The sequence below is a fragment of the Anolis carolinensis genome, chromosome 5 (assembly GCF_035594765.1).
Source record: "Anolis carolinensis isolate JA03-04 chromosome 5, rAnoCar3.1.pri, whole genome shotgun sequence".
Classification (NCBI taxonomy): Eukaryota; Metazoa; Chordata; class Lepidosauria; order Squamata; family Dactyloidae; genus Anolis; species Anolis carolinensis.
Genome location: NC_085845.1, coordinates 186,261,252 through 186,275,009, shown reverse-complemented (window position 1 = coordinate 186,275,009; position 13,758 = coordinate 186,261,252). Strand labels below are relative to the sequence as shown.

At 37.7% G+C, this 13,758-nt stretch overlaps 1 protein-coding gene across 4 annotated transcripts in view; it reads left to right on the top strand.

Annotated features, from left to right (window-relative positions):
- kdm5a (lysine demethylase 5A) overlaps positions 1-13,758 on the top strand; it is a 52,239-nt gene that overhangs the window by 18,427 nt on the left and 20,054 nt on the right. For 3 of the 4 annotated variants that reach the window (XR_010006900.1, XM_062983108.1, XM_062983110.1), the window contains 10 exons: positions 493-674; positions 2,017-2,179; positions 3,880-3,999; positions 5,822-6,016; positions 6,137-6,318; positions 6,506-6,630; positions 8,692-8,842; positions 9,919-10,036; positions 10,762-11,117; positions 12,664-12,802. Coding sequence is in view for 3 of the 4 variants with exons in the window: in XM_062983108.1 (XP_062839178.1) it covers positions 493-674; positions 2,017-2,179; positions 3,880-3,999; positions 5,822-6,016; positions 6,137-6,318; positions 6,506-6,630; positions 8,692-8,842; positions 9,919-10,036; positions 10,762-11,117; positions 12,664-12,802 (1,731 nt within the window). In the remaining variant the exon portion in view is untranslated. The remainder of the gene's footprint in view (positions 1-492; positions 675-2,016; positions 2,180-3,879; positions 4,000-5,821; positions 6,017-6,136; positions 6,319-6,505; positions 6,631-8,691; positions 8,843-9,918; positions 10,037-10,761; positions 11,118-12,663; positions 12,803-13,758) is intronic. The other variant, XM_062983109.1, reaches the window with a different exon arrangement.

The window sequence follows — 13,758 nt, the reverse complement described above, 5'->3', positions numbered from 1 at the left end:
TATCTATAAAACCAAAGAACTTAGTCTCTTTTATAAATACAGATAAGAAAAATAAAAGGATTGTTTTTCAGTTCGCTGCTTATGTAAAAATTAATCTGTCTGGATGGTGTGTTATAACTGAATAAGCAAAATGCATGCTATAATAAGTAGGGTGCATGTGGAGAGAGGTTATAAGGACATAGTTCTTATTTTCCAAATGAATCCTTTAAAGCAGTGGTTCTCAACTGTGGGTCCTCAGGTGTTTTGGCCTACAACTCTCAGAAATCCCAGCCAGTTTACCAGCTAGGATATACTGTATTCAGAGACAGAGGAATAATTTTGCCATCAATGCAGAGTACTCGCCCACTTCCAAGAAAACAGATACGACATCTGAAGAAATACGTTTTCTCCAGTCATCCTCTGTGCTTCAATATGATGGAGCATTCAACTGTTATTATGCTTCATTAATTCCATTTTGGCTAGTTCATTTACAGTCTTTTTTTCTGTTGGCAGGAGTATGCCCTTTCTGGCTGGAATCTCAACAACATGCCAGTCCTGGAACAATCTGTCCTCGCTCATATTAATGCTGATATTTCTGGCATGAAGGTGCCCTGGCTTTATGTGGGGATGTGCTTCTCTTCTTTCTGCTGGCACATTGAAGACCATTGGAGTTATTCCATCAATTATCTTCATTGGTACGAACCCTTGCTGTGTGGGGGATGCTTCTGCGTAGGTTCAGGATGATAGTAGTAGTTCTGATTAATGTTTTCTAAGGGGTTAATATAAGCTTTTGTTCAAAGCAAAATAATATTAATGTCTTTCAAGTCATTAACAAGATAGCAGTTACACATTTAAATTGAATGAAACTTCAGATTAGGGAGGAGGCATAGAGTAATGCCCATGGGCCTTTTCAGACTGATATGAATAGTATATTTGCTAACTATTGGTTAGTACTCATATTTTTTATACATTTGTTATTACAACACAGTTAAAACAAGAAAATCTGCCATGGTGCTCTGACCTTCTAGACCAGGGGTCCCCAAACTTTTTAAACGGGGCCAGTTCACGGTCCCTCAGACCATTGGAGGGCCGGACTATCCTTTTAAAAAAAACTATGAACGAATTGCCATGCACACTGCACATATCTTATTTTGAAGTAAAAAAACAAAGTGGGAACAAATACAGCCTCAATGTTAATAATAATAACATGATGATGATGATAATAATAATAATAATAATAATAATAATAATAATAATAATAATAATAATAAAAAAGAGGGTTGGAAGAGACCCCTTGGGCCAATGTAGTCCAACCCCCTTCTACCTTTGTACACCAAAAGCATAAGCAAAGCACCCCTGACAGATGGCCACCCAGCCTCAATGTTTTTAATAATAGTAATAATATATCACACAGTCCTAAATGCTTGGGAAGTGTTCAACTTGTGATTTTGTGATACAAAATCCAGCATATCTATCTCATTTGCTGTGTTATACTGTGTCCTTCTGTCAGTAATAATAATAATAATAGTAAAGAGGGTTGGAAGAGACCCCTTGGGCCATTTAGTCCAACCCCCTTCTGCCTTTGTGCACCAAAAGCACTAGCAAAGCACCCCTTAATAATTCATTAAATAATTAAAATACCATTATAAACAAGCAAGGCTTTGGAAGGCGCGCACCAGGCAAAGGAGGAGGTGGGAAAGGCATGCGTCTTTCCCTCGTGCTGCACGCACCTTCCTTGTTGGAGGAAAAGGGAGCCACTGCCGCTGCAGGGGCCAGATAAATGGCTTCGATGGGCTACATGTGGCCCCGGGCCTTAATTGGGGACCCTTGTTCTAGACCATGTTGAAATTTCATGATCAAACTGACCATTTTTGATCTGAAGCATCCAATTACCAGTTCAGTTAGTTCTTGGGGGGGGAAAAACAATACATGGAACAGTTGACTTATATATGTAATCAAGGGTTGATATGGTTTATAGAGGATGTTTTATGTGTGGGAATTAGTTTCTGTTGTATAATGGATCATCTACTCTGCTAGGGGAGAACCAAAGACATGGTATGGAGTACCATCTCATGCAGCTGAGCAACTGGAAGAAGTTATGCGGGAGCTAGCTCCAGAGCTGTTTGAGACTCAGCCTGATCTTTTGCACCAGCTAGTCACCATCATGAATCCTAATGTGCTTATGGAACATGGAGTGCCTGTAAGTAATTCAGACCCCCCCCCCCCCCAGGCCCCTCTTATATGTTGTGGCTTAAACTAGCATTGTAAATATTTGTGATTCATATTTGTGATCTTGAATCCCCAGGGGAGAGAGGGCGGGATAGAAATAAAGTTTTAAAATTTAATTTAATTTCAGTGCAGATTCAGTATTGGTCTTAGCAGGTTGTGATGGTACCCAGTTCTTTGTCTTTCAAGAATAAATTTGGAGCCTGGGGTTAATAATGGAGTGATTGAGGGCAGAATTATGTGACCAGGACTGTATTTGTTGGATTTACTCTGGTGTGCCAGTTGCACCTCTTGTTTGAAAAATAGATCTGACTATTGAGACACATCCCTTAGTTATTTTGAAATTGTATTACAGCAATGTGCTTTATGTGGAACCCCCTTTGGAAAAAAAAAACCAGATGATCCTGTGTACAGAAGGTGGAGTTAATTTTAGGAGTTAAATGTTTATGCTTTAAAGGCAATTTCATTGTTTCTGAGCTCAAATCAAAGTGCTGGTTATATACTTTTAAATTTATAAATGTATTGTAATGTAATAAGGATAACTGGAGACACCACTTTCTGCCATTGGTAAGCTCTTCTTACAACATGATGCCAGAGTGATGTTAGTTTGGTTGTGGGGAGAACAGGGATTAATATATTGGTGACCCCATCAAAACAGCTTATAGTCTTACAGGGTTAAGTCCCAAAATTACAGTAAAGTTAAGTGATGAATTAGGAACAGATTTAAATATGTTACTGAAATTGTTAATACGCGTATGACCTAAGAAATAAAAATGTCAGTAGGCAGAGGAAATGCCTTGTATTAAGCCTGCCCTTCTCTTCAAAATCAGATGGAAGATACATGCATACACATACATGCTCCCGCACACGCACACACACACACACACACACACGTGGGAAGCTTTCCAATGTCACCCATTACCATTGCTCTCTTGCTTGGATCACTTAGAGCAGTGGTTCTCAATCTGGGTTTCCTAGATGTTTTGACCTTCAACTCCCAGAAATCCTAACAGCTGGTAAATTGGCTGGGGTTTCTGGGAGTTGTAGGCCAAAAACATCTGGGGACCCCAGGTTGAGAACCACTGAGTTAGAGGCTGTAGTGTCTTGCAAAATGATCCACTGCTTGCCATAAGAGGATCCTGGGCTTTTATAATTTTGTTTTGTGAAAGCCTTGCCGCACTTCGGAAAAAAAGTGCTTTTTCTAATTCATCAGGTGGCAACTGATTCTATTTCTCTTAGGCACATTTTCTCTTCTATTTCTCCTGACACAGCAATGTGTGCTGTGTTCCAAAAGCCCTTAACTATTTGATGGGCAGTCTGTAATCTCATTTGCAAATGCTGGAAAGATGTTCCTCTAGACCAGTGGTTCTCAACCTGTGGTTCCCCAGATGTTTTGGCCTTCAACTCCCAGAAATCCTAACAGCTGGTAAACTGGCTGGGATTTCTGGGAGTTGTGGGCCAAAACACCAGGGGACCCACAGGTTGAGAACCAACTGCTCCAGGGATTCACAGCATTTGTTTTGCAAAAAAAAAAATACTTTTGATGTTTTTAAAATCAACTTCTTTTTATGGCCTTTGTCAGTTGAAACATGGGAAGAGAATTTCATCACTCATTCTGAAGTCTAAGTCTTTCTTCTTTGAATATGACATTTGTATTTGGCTTTTGTTTTCTAGGTTTTCCGGACTAATCAATGTGCTGGCGAGTTTGTTGTGACTTTCCCACGTGCCTATCACTCTGGATTTAATCAAGGCTACAACTTTGCTGAAGCTGTGAACTTCTGTACTGCTGACTGGGTGTGTAGATTCATAGCATTACCTTACATAGGCAATCTTACAATAAAGAGCAGTTAAGTAGCACCCACTGAGAAGCATTATTTTGGTTAAATTTGAACATGCAACTTGGTATTGCATGTTCCATTATAAATCCTGGTAATCTAGGTATTTGCTGACAAGGCCTTTTCCCATTCTCTTCTTACTTCCTGTACCCATTTAACTTATTGCTTTTTGTGTGAGGTAATCTGCTTTAAAAAGGGGCTTTTTTGTGTTCTTCTCAGTCTCACTATCATATTTGTGTGCATAAAGCTCCTTCTATATTTTGAACATACCAATTGAACCACTTATTGTTGTAAAACATTGCAGAAGCCCTCTGAAGAAGAACAATTTTATGCATAGCATTCCCTGCAATTCAGAACCTAGATTCACTGTGTAATGTTTATGTGGCCAGAAATTCCAGAAATCATAAGTGCAGGACCGTGGACACTAACCTGTGTTTTGGAAATTAAGCCAAAGGCATTGGAATGGGAGAATTGAAGCACGGTATTTTCAAATACTCTGCAGTAATTCAAATTAAGTGCTGATAGAAATGAATTATAAATTGCTGCATTGTAAGATGCATGGAGTCAATATTTTTGCAGTAAGCAAATGGCAGGAAATAAAAGCTGAAAATGGAAACTTCAGCAATACAAATAAAATGCAACAGTCATTGTATCTTTAGACTTGGAAATATTATTGCCTTTATTTCATTAATATCCTTTCTTTCCTTGTTTATGTAGTACAGCAAATAGTAAACTTAAAATCATACCCTAAACAGGTATGGAGAAAGGCTGCTGCCAGCCACATTTTTACAGCCCACAAATCCCAGTCCCCAAAAGAGCTCAAATCCTGCTCCCCACCCTATGATTTTAAATATTTTTCTTAGCAAAATAATCATCCCAAAAAGTGCACTAGAAGCCCTCTGAAATGGCCACATCCTCATATCTTAATTTCCCTGTGATTTTCCCTCCAATATAGCCATAGGAAATGATGTAACATTTCAGTTACAAAACATATTACATTGTTCCATACAGTTAACCATCTTTTTTGTATTTGTTCACTGAAATAGAACTATAGTTCTAGGCTATCTGGCCTCCAACCATACTCTTTATATCACTCAAATATTTACTGTTGGCAGCATATTGGGTGATAGGCAAAGCTTACATTTGTGCAAACCTGCTTTATAAATTTTACCAACATTTGGCCCAAGCTGTTATCTTCATAGTGCATTAAAATGTTACAAGCATGCATTTGTACACCAAATTAAGTAGACTTCCCTTTGCTTGTATGGTTTTATTCTTTCATAAGTACTGTTCACATATCCAGTTTCTTTGCACTGAGATTTCCAGGTACTATGGAGAGAGGACGTCTCTAGCAAGTCTTATTACTAAGTTTCTGTCTGGGTTTTATGTTTACTTTTATCTCATTGTGTGTATTGCTTTATGATTCTCCTAATGGTGGTGTTGTCTGACAGTTTCTAGGGAAGAGGTTGATTTTAAACAGGCTACCTGAGACCTCTTTTCCTTAATGTCATGGGATCCAGAATGAACATAGCTACTATCTTCATCCCCCCACCCCCCAGGTAGCCTATAAACAACATGACATATAATGGTCTCTGGAGATCCTTCTTCCAGATACTAGGACACACTTAATGTCAGTAATAATTGCATGTTTCCCTTAATGAGGTATTTTTACCTGTTTTTCTCATCCTCTTCTGACTTCCAGTGTGAAGATCCAAGAGGAGGGGATAGAAAAACAGCTTGTTGTGACATAACTAAACGAAAATTCTTCCTTTGATTTCTAGCTTCCAATAGGACGGCAGTGTGTGAACCATTATCGACGATTAAGGCGTCATTGTGTGTTTTCTCATGAAGAGCTAATCTTTAAGATGGCTGCAGACCCTGAACTCTTGGATGTTGGGCTGGCTGCCATGGTCTGCAAGGAAATGACCCTCATGACAGAAGAAGAGACTCGCTTAAGGGAGACTGTTGTGCAGATGGTGAGTTTAATGAGATGTTTGTTCTGTTTGGTCTGAGTAAACAGAATGTGAGCAGCATTGAAAGAGAGATTCTTCTCCTGAACACAATTTCAAACAGATAATTTTTATTTTTGGTATTAGGGAGTACTGATGTCAGAGGAGGAAGTGTTTGAGCTGGTTCCAGATGATGAGCGTCAATGTGCTGCCTGTAGAACCACATGTTTCTTATCAGCTCTTACATGTTCCTGTAATCCTGAGCGGCTTGTGTGCTTGTATCATCCAAATGATTTGTGTTCATGTACTATGCAGAAGAAGTGTCTAAGGTACGATTACTCAGTGTCCCTATGCATTTTACTAGCTCTTTTAGACTCTTACTTGTCAACTTTTCACGTGGCATGCTTGTTTATATTACACTTCTTAGTACTTATAGTCTGAAAAAGCTCAGTGTTATCAATGTATATCCTTCTGTATATGTTCCTTATCTGAGAGTGACAATTTATTTCCCTACAGATACCGGTATCCGCTAGAAGACTTCCCTTCCTTGCTGTATGGAGTGAAAGTCAGAGCACAATCCTATGACACATGGGTCAGCCGGGTTACAGAGGCACTCTCTGCCAACCTCAATCATAAGAAAGGTTAGATGCACCTATATTTCCTTTAAGGATCTTTTACAGGAAGTCCTTGTCAACTAGTAGTTTGAAAGTAAATAATAGACATCGGGCAAAGAACAAATCCTTGGAACAAGAATCCCAGCACTAAAACCTTAGTCAGCCCTGGAGGTTACTAAATGATTTTGGGCCAGGTGTCCTCCCTCAGCTTGTTGCGAAGATACAGAAAATGATGTTGGGATCCTAAATGCCAGCTTGAACTCATTGGGGGTAGAAAGGATAAAACTTTCCTTAGCACAGTCTTACTGTTTATTCTGAAGTACAGACATAATACCAGATCAGCCATAGTTGTCTTCACTTGCATGGATTTAAACAGTAGTAGATCAGCTGTTTTGGAACTTGGTGAGACATTATCTGTATTATGCCAATTTTCTGTATTAAAAGTACTGGTGAAAGCATTGATGACAGAAAATATGATCGAATGCAACAATTTTTAATAATTCAATAAGAATAGTTCCATACATTGGCTAAACTTCTTACACCAAAAAGTAGAGACTATAACTAAACAGTCTTCTAATTATTAGCACTGAAGCCTTGCAAAGCTGAATGTTACAGCCACAAAAATTCCAGAAGCTGCCACTGCCATTATGATTATGATTATTATATTTGTTTATATCCCGCCTTCTCTCTTCACAATTAAACAAGTGACTCACAATTAAAAGTATTACAATATAACTTAAAATATAAAATATACAAATATTAAAACAGTATTAAACACCATTAATATTAAAAACAATTCAAGTTAAAACCATAAATGCATATAAAACCACATCACCCCTGACTTTTAAACACCTTCATTTTTAAATACCTGTCTGAACAAAAGGTTTTAGCCTGCTGCTGGAAGGACAGCAGGGAAGGAGCCAATCTGGCTTACCTGGGCAGGGAGTTCCAGAGTTGAGGGGCAGCCAGAGTCATTCACCCAGGTAGAAACTGACCACAGAAAAGCATTTTAAGTTTTTGTTTATTCAATTATATGCATGTGGTTTTTGAATCTAAATGTAATACTTTATATTTCCCAGGCTTTCTAAATATAGGCATATAGTGGTCTCCGGGATGTCATAAAATACCTGTCTTTACACTATTCAAGATGAAAGGCATGAAATGAGCTTTTTATTCTATATTTTCAAGCATCTCCTGAATTTACAACATTATTTTGTGATTCAGCACATTGTGGGTGCTGCTGTTTTTATTGGGGTCAGATGATAGAGGTAGTGTTAGATACTGCTTTATTTTTCATAGTGTGGTAGAGTTAGGGAATTCGCTTTCAATATAGGTTTGAGGGAGTGTTGGAGAAAATATGCCTTTGGCCCAAGCTAGCTTTCCAAGTTAATAGTGTGGAATTACATTTTTGAGGTGTAATTTCTTTGTTTCATTTTGGTTTCTGTTTCTTCTTTTGAAATGTGGACCAGTTGGTCAAGAGTGGCTGATATTAGTTCATCCCAGGATAATTTGTGTAATTTAACTCTTGAAAAATTAGAAAGCAGTTCCCAGGTAGATGAGATATTCCTTGTAGTGTAGATAGTAATGATCCACCAAATGAAATGTTTTTCTGAGGCAACAAATCTAGCAAATGAGTCAAGTTTAACTTTACTCCTTGCCATCCTGTCTTTCATCCTCATTTCCAGAAAATGGGTTAAAATATTCTCATTAATTAATGCAACATCACTGTGCAAAGAGAAAATTTCATGTAGAGACTGAAATGATGCTTATACTGTATTACAGTATATACTGTATCAGCATTTAAATTTGATATTCCCGATGGCCTAAATATCTTAAAGGCAGTCGATCCCATCTGTTCTTGAAGCTAAGCAAGGTTAGCATTGGTTAGTAGATGGATGGAAGATGTCTATGAATATCAGGTCTTGTAGGCTGTATTTCAGATAAAGATATTGGGAAAATACCCCTGAGTATTGCCTAAGAAAGCCCTGTAAAATTTGTGGGGTTGCTATATGTTGACAGGTGACTTGTGACACACCCATTCCTGGGGGAAGGTAGTTTACAAATGACCACTTAACCAATTTGTTGTAGATATAATTGAGCTGAGAGTGATGCTGGAAGATGCTGAAGACCGGAAGTATCCAGAGAACGATCTCTTCCGCAAGCTCAAAGATGCTGTGAAAGAAGCAGAGACTTGTGCTTCAGTAGCCCAGCTGCTCCTGAGCAAAAAACAAAAACACAGGTTTGTCACACATTTTTAAAATAACTAAAATTGAGAAAATCCAAAAAGTTCCCCCATTCATGACTTCAAAATTTCCAGAGTCTTATATTTCTGCTTGTGTGGACTTCAAATAATCACGTACTGTTAGTTGTTGCCTCCCACCTCTCAGAGACTGCAAACAGCTCCTGCAATTCACATTTATTGAATGCCTGGCTGTGGATATATCACAATAGAAAATTAAATTGATGGTACCCAAGGACAGTTCTCTTTCCTGATATCTTGGCTGTATAATTCTTTCTACAAACTTACTGACTTGAACCTTTCCTAGGTACAGTAGAGTCTCACATATCCAACATAAATGGGCCGGCAGAATGTTGGATAAGCGAATATGTTGGATAATAAGGAGGCATTAAAGAAAAGCCTATTAAACATCAAATTAGGTTATGATTTTACAAATTAAGCACTAAAACATCATGTTAGACAACAAATTTGGCAGAAAATGTAGTTCAATACGCAGTAATGCTATGTAGTAATTACTGTATTTATGAATTTAGCACCAAAATATCACGATATATTGAAAACATTGACTACAAAAATGCGTTGGATAATCCAGAACGTTGGATAAGCGAGTGTTGGATAAGTGAGACTCTACTGTATAAGATAAAAATTGGAGAGGCTTTAGCAGGCTTGAACTGGATTTTCATGTACTTCTGTTTGGACTAATTAGTGGTTTAATCGTGATTATTATAGCATTGGCAAATTTGACTTTACTTTCTATAGATTTAATACATTTCCTTTTATATTATTTTGATAGAAAGGAGGATTATGCTTTTTTATAACTACAAATAATAATAATAATAATAATAATAATAATAATAATTTTATTTCTTACCCTCCTTTCCCTATGACTCGAGATGGGTTACAGAATAATTAAAATACATAAACATTGCAAAAACAAATACACATATTAAAACATGTTTCTATAAAGGTTTCTGTTTATGAAATGAAAATACCATCTTACCTTTGAGAAATGTTAATTAACTGTAGCTCTCTAGGAACTATATATGTAAATTAAAAGATGTTTTATTTTCATCTAGTAGGTTAACTCCAGATTCTGGGAAGACACGGACTAAACTGACTGTGGAAGAACTGAAAGCTTTTGTCCAGCAACTGTTTAGCCTTCCTTGTGTCATTAGTCAAGCTCGACAAGTAAAGGTAGGTACATGGAGGAATTTGAAAGGAAAGTTCTGCAAGTTAATAAATAAATGCATCTGATCATTTTAGCAGTAATTCCCTGATAATATTTTGTTTTATTTCTCTTCTTCAGATTCAAATGTATTTAAATGTTCATTTTATGTGCCTTAGGTCCTGTTCAGGATTCACCTGAATACCTAGAGGGCTAAATGAGCAGTCAGGTTGTAGGCATGCACATAAGGTGCATGCTGTGAATACAATAACAACAGCAACAACAAAACTTTATTTATATACCACTCTTATCTCCCGGGGTATTGTAGGGACCGTGGAAGTGGAGAGAACAGATTAAAAGAAATAGAATCAGTGGCCCCGGCAAATTTAACTCACTGAACAGTCAAAAGGAGATGTAATGGGATTGGCACAGATTATTTCCAGCAATTGTAGTTAAAGCATTTCTGTGCAGAAAGGTTGCAGACTTAACAATATGAAAACTATAGCAAATGAACTAGCACTTTGTTTGCTATTTCAAAGCACACAAGGGAGTGTTGAGTTTGCACCTGTCTTGTCAGCTTCACAGCTTCTGCAATGTTAGCTCATTTACACTCTGCCATTGTAATCTGTTTATTTTCTTGACAGATTTAACTGTTCAACATATTGCTTGATTAGACCTAGGAAAGAGTTCTTTTGTTATTTGTGGTGGTCATTGATGCTGTGCTAAACAGCAACTCTGCTATGCTTTCCTTTAGAATTTGCTGGATGATGTTGAAGAATTTCATGAACGTGCTCAGGAGGCCATGATGGATGAAGTCCCCGACTCATCCAAGTTACAGATGTTGCTAGATATGGGCACTGGCCTCTATGTGGAACTTCCTGAATTGCCTCGCCTGAAGCAAGAGCTGCAGCAGGCACGTTGGCTGGACGAAGTGCGAGCCACACTTTCAGATCCTCAGAGAGTCACTTTGGATGTGATGAAAAAACTGATTGACTCAGGAGTAGGGCTGGCACCACATCATGCAGTGGAGAAAGCCATGGCCGAATTGCAGGAGCTGCTTACAGTTTCTGAGAGGTGGGAGGAAAAGGCCAAAGTCTGTCTCCAAGCAAGGCAAGTGTAACTGTTGGCTACTTTGCTCATTGTTCATGGGATCCTTTTAATTGTTAGGGGCCTTTAGTAACTATGTGTTTTGGCCAGTTGTGTGAATTTCCTCCAAAGTCACTTTCTGTCTCTTGAAGAGGAAACCAAAATATTCAGTTTCTAATTTTTGTATCTCATTGAGAGAAACATAACTGTCTTCTAATGTCCATTAAAGTGGAATTTAAATTTAGGGATATAAAGGTATGGAAGAAAAGCAGAGGAACATGATAGTTTGTTTTATTTTCAAATTCCCCTCCTCACCCTTCCAGAGGGAAGACTAGATATTTGGGAAAATACTAATTTATTTATCTTTCGGAGAAATGAAGTCCTTTTTAAGCCAAAGTTTTATTCAGAATGAGTTGAGACATTTTTTTGTGTTAGGACAGTGGTTCTCAACCTGTGGGTCCCCAGGTGTTTTGGCCCACAACTCCCAGAAATCCCAGCCAGTTTACCAGCTATTAGGATTTCTGGGAGTTGAAGGCCAAAACATCTGGGGACCCACAAGTTGAGAACCACTGTGTTAGGCTAACATGCAGCAAAGTAGTTCCTTCCAGATATTTTGGGCTGTGGTTCCAGTCATTCCCAGTCAGGATGGCAGTTATTGTTCAAAACATTGGGAGGGCAGTAGATGTGGGAAATACAATTAAGAACATTAGAGCATGGGAAAAAATTATCAGATGCTTTCCAATACATGTTTGTAAAGCACATTTGTCATTGGGTATTCCTTCTTTAACAGAAAATTGAGTAGTAGGAGTCAGAAATATTATGGAAATAATAGGGATAGGTTTCTATACCACAAAAAAGAAGAGCAGTTAAATAACCCTAGTAAATTTTTAATCCAAAACTAATAATATGCATGAGTGAAATGAAACAATTGGGTCAAGGAAGACTTTTCAGCTGTTTACGTTGCCTGTTTTACACTCAGGCATAATAGTGTTGTCTAGAGAAGAATCACTCTGTTTTCTAGACATGCTGTTGGCAATCAAACATCCAAACTCTTTCTCTAGCCCTCCATCATCCTTTCCATGATGCTGCTGCTAAAAACCTTCAGTTAGACAGAGGATCCGGAGGAAGATGGTCGGGATTGTGCAGGCATAAAAGTACTTTGTAAAACACACCGACTATATGCTAATACTACATATGGCAAATTGTATATGCTAAATGGCATAATTTATTTTAAAAAGATTTTACTGACTTCAGTTACAAGATCATGTGCATTGACCTGGAATTGTACTGAGGGGACTTGGTGTCTGATCCCTAGTCTGCCTAGAAACATGCAATGTGTTATCAAGTAATGCACTCTAGGCTTGTTTTACAGGGTAGCTCTGAATGTAAAAAAAGATAGCCTCTCTCTAAAGAGTATGTTATCAATGGAATAAATGAATGCACTGTCATGGAGAGCAATTTTTACATAGTGACAACTGTGTGTTACTGCCCATTTTAGTTTTGATTTTATTTGATAAAAGCCAGAAAACAAGAGCCTGTGCCAACCAGCTTGTTTTCATCTTTGCTCTAGGCCTCGACAAAGCATAGCAGCTTTGGAGAGCATTGTCAATGAAGCAAAGAATATCCCAGCCTACTTGCCTAATGTGCTGGCCTTGAGAGAAGCCCTGCAGCGAGCGCGAGATTGGACAGCCAAAGTGGAGGCCATTCAGGTACGATTAACTGCAAACAATATCATAACTAACTTGAATCCTTACAAAGAGACATTTCAATCCTTATTTGGAAAGAAAACCTTATAGATTTGGAAATATGAGCTGTTGTTGTCCTATGTTTCCATATATACTTTCTAAACAGCCCTGCTTCATTATGCAATGGATTACCTTTTTATATTACAGTCTTCCCCCACATTTGTGGATTTGACTTTTGCGGATTTGATTATTCATGTATTTGATTTAAAATATTATCTCCAGTGTGACTATATGCCAGCTTCCTCCAGTTTTCCTGGAAGACCCAGAGATTGCTAGAGACGACGCCTCTCTAGGAATCTCTAGGCCCTCCAATGTAATTCTGTGGTCAGTTTCCAGAAAAAAGTTAAGCATAGAGGCTTGCTGAAAGACGTAGAAATTCCTAGAAAGATGCTCTCAAGTAACCAGATAGCATTTTAATGTGTAGTTTTTCGCTTTCGTTATTGATATTATTCAGGACTCCTCCCTACCTAATGTGACCTTAAATGATTCTAATGCACTTTATCTATTTACGAATTAGTTACTCATAATGTGCACCTTGCTTATCCACTATTGCAACCTCATTGTTTTTAATTTGATGTTTTAATTCTGTGTTGTGTTTTTTCACCTATTGTGTATATTTTATTATTGGTTTTTGTTTTTGTCCTTTGATGTTTTATATTTTATCATTGCTTGTATTTGATTTTGCTGTGAGCCGCCCCGAGTCCCCTTCGGGGGAGATGGAGGCGGGATATAAATAAAATAATAATAATAATAATAATAATTATTATTATTATTATTATTATTATTATTATTATTATTATTATCCTATGCCTCTAACCCCAGCAAATGTGGAGGGATTACTTAGATTTCTTTATTATAAGTATTGTATTATATTTTGTTTTTTATTTCAATAGAGATGCTCAAGAAGACTAATAATAAAA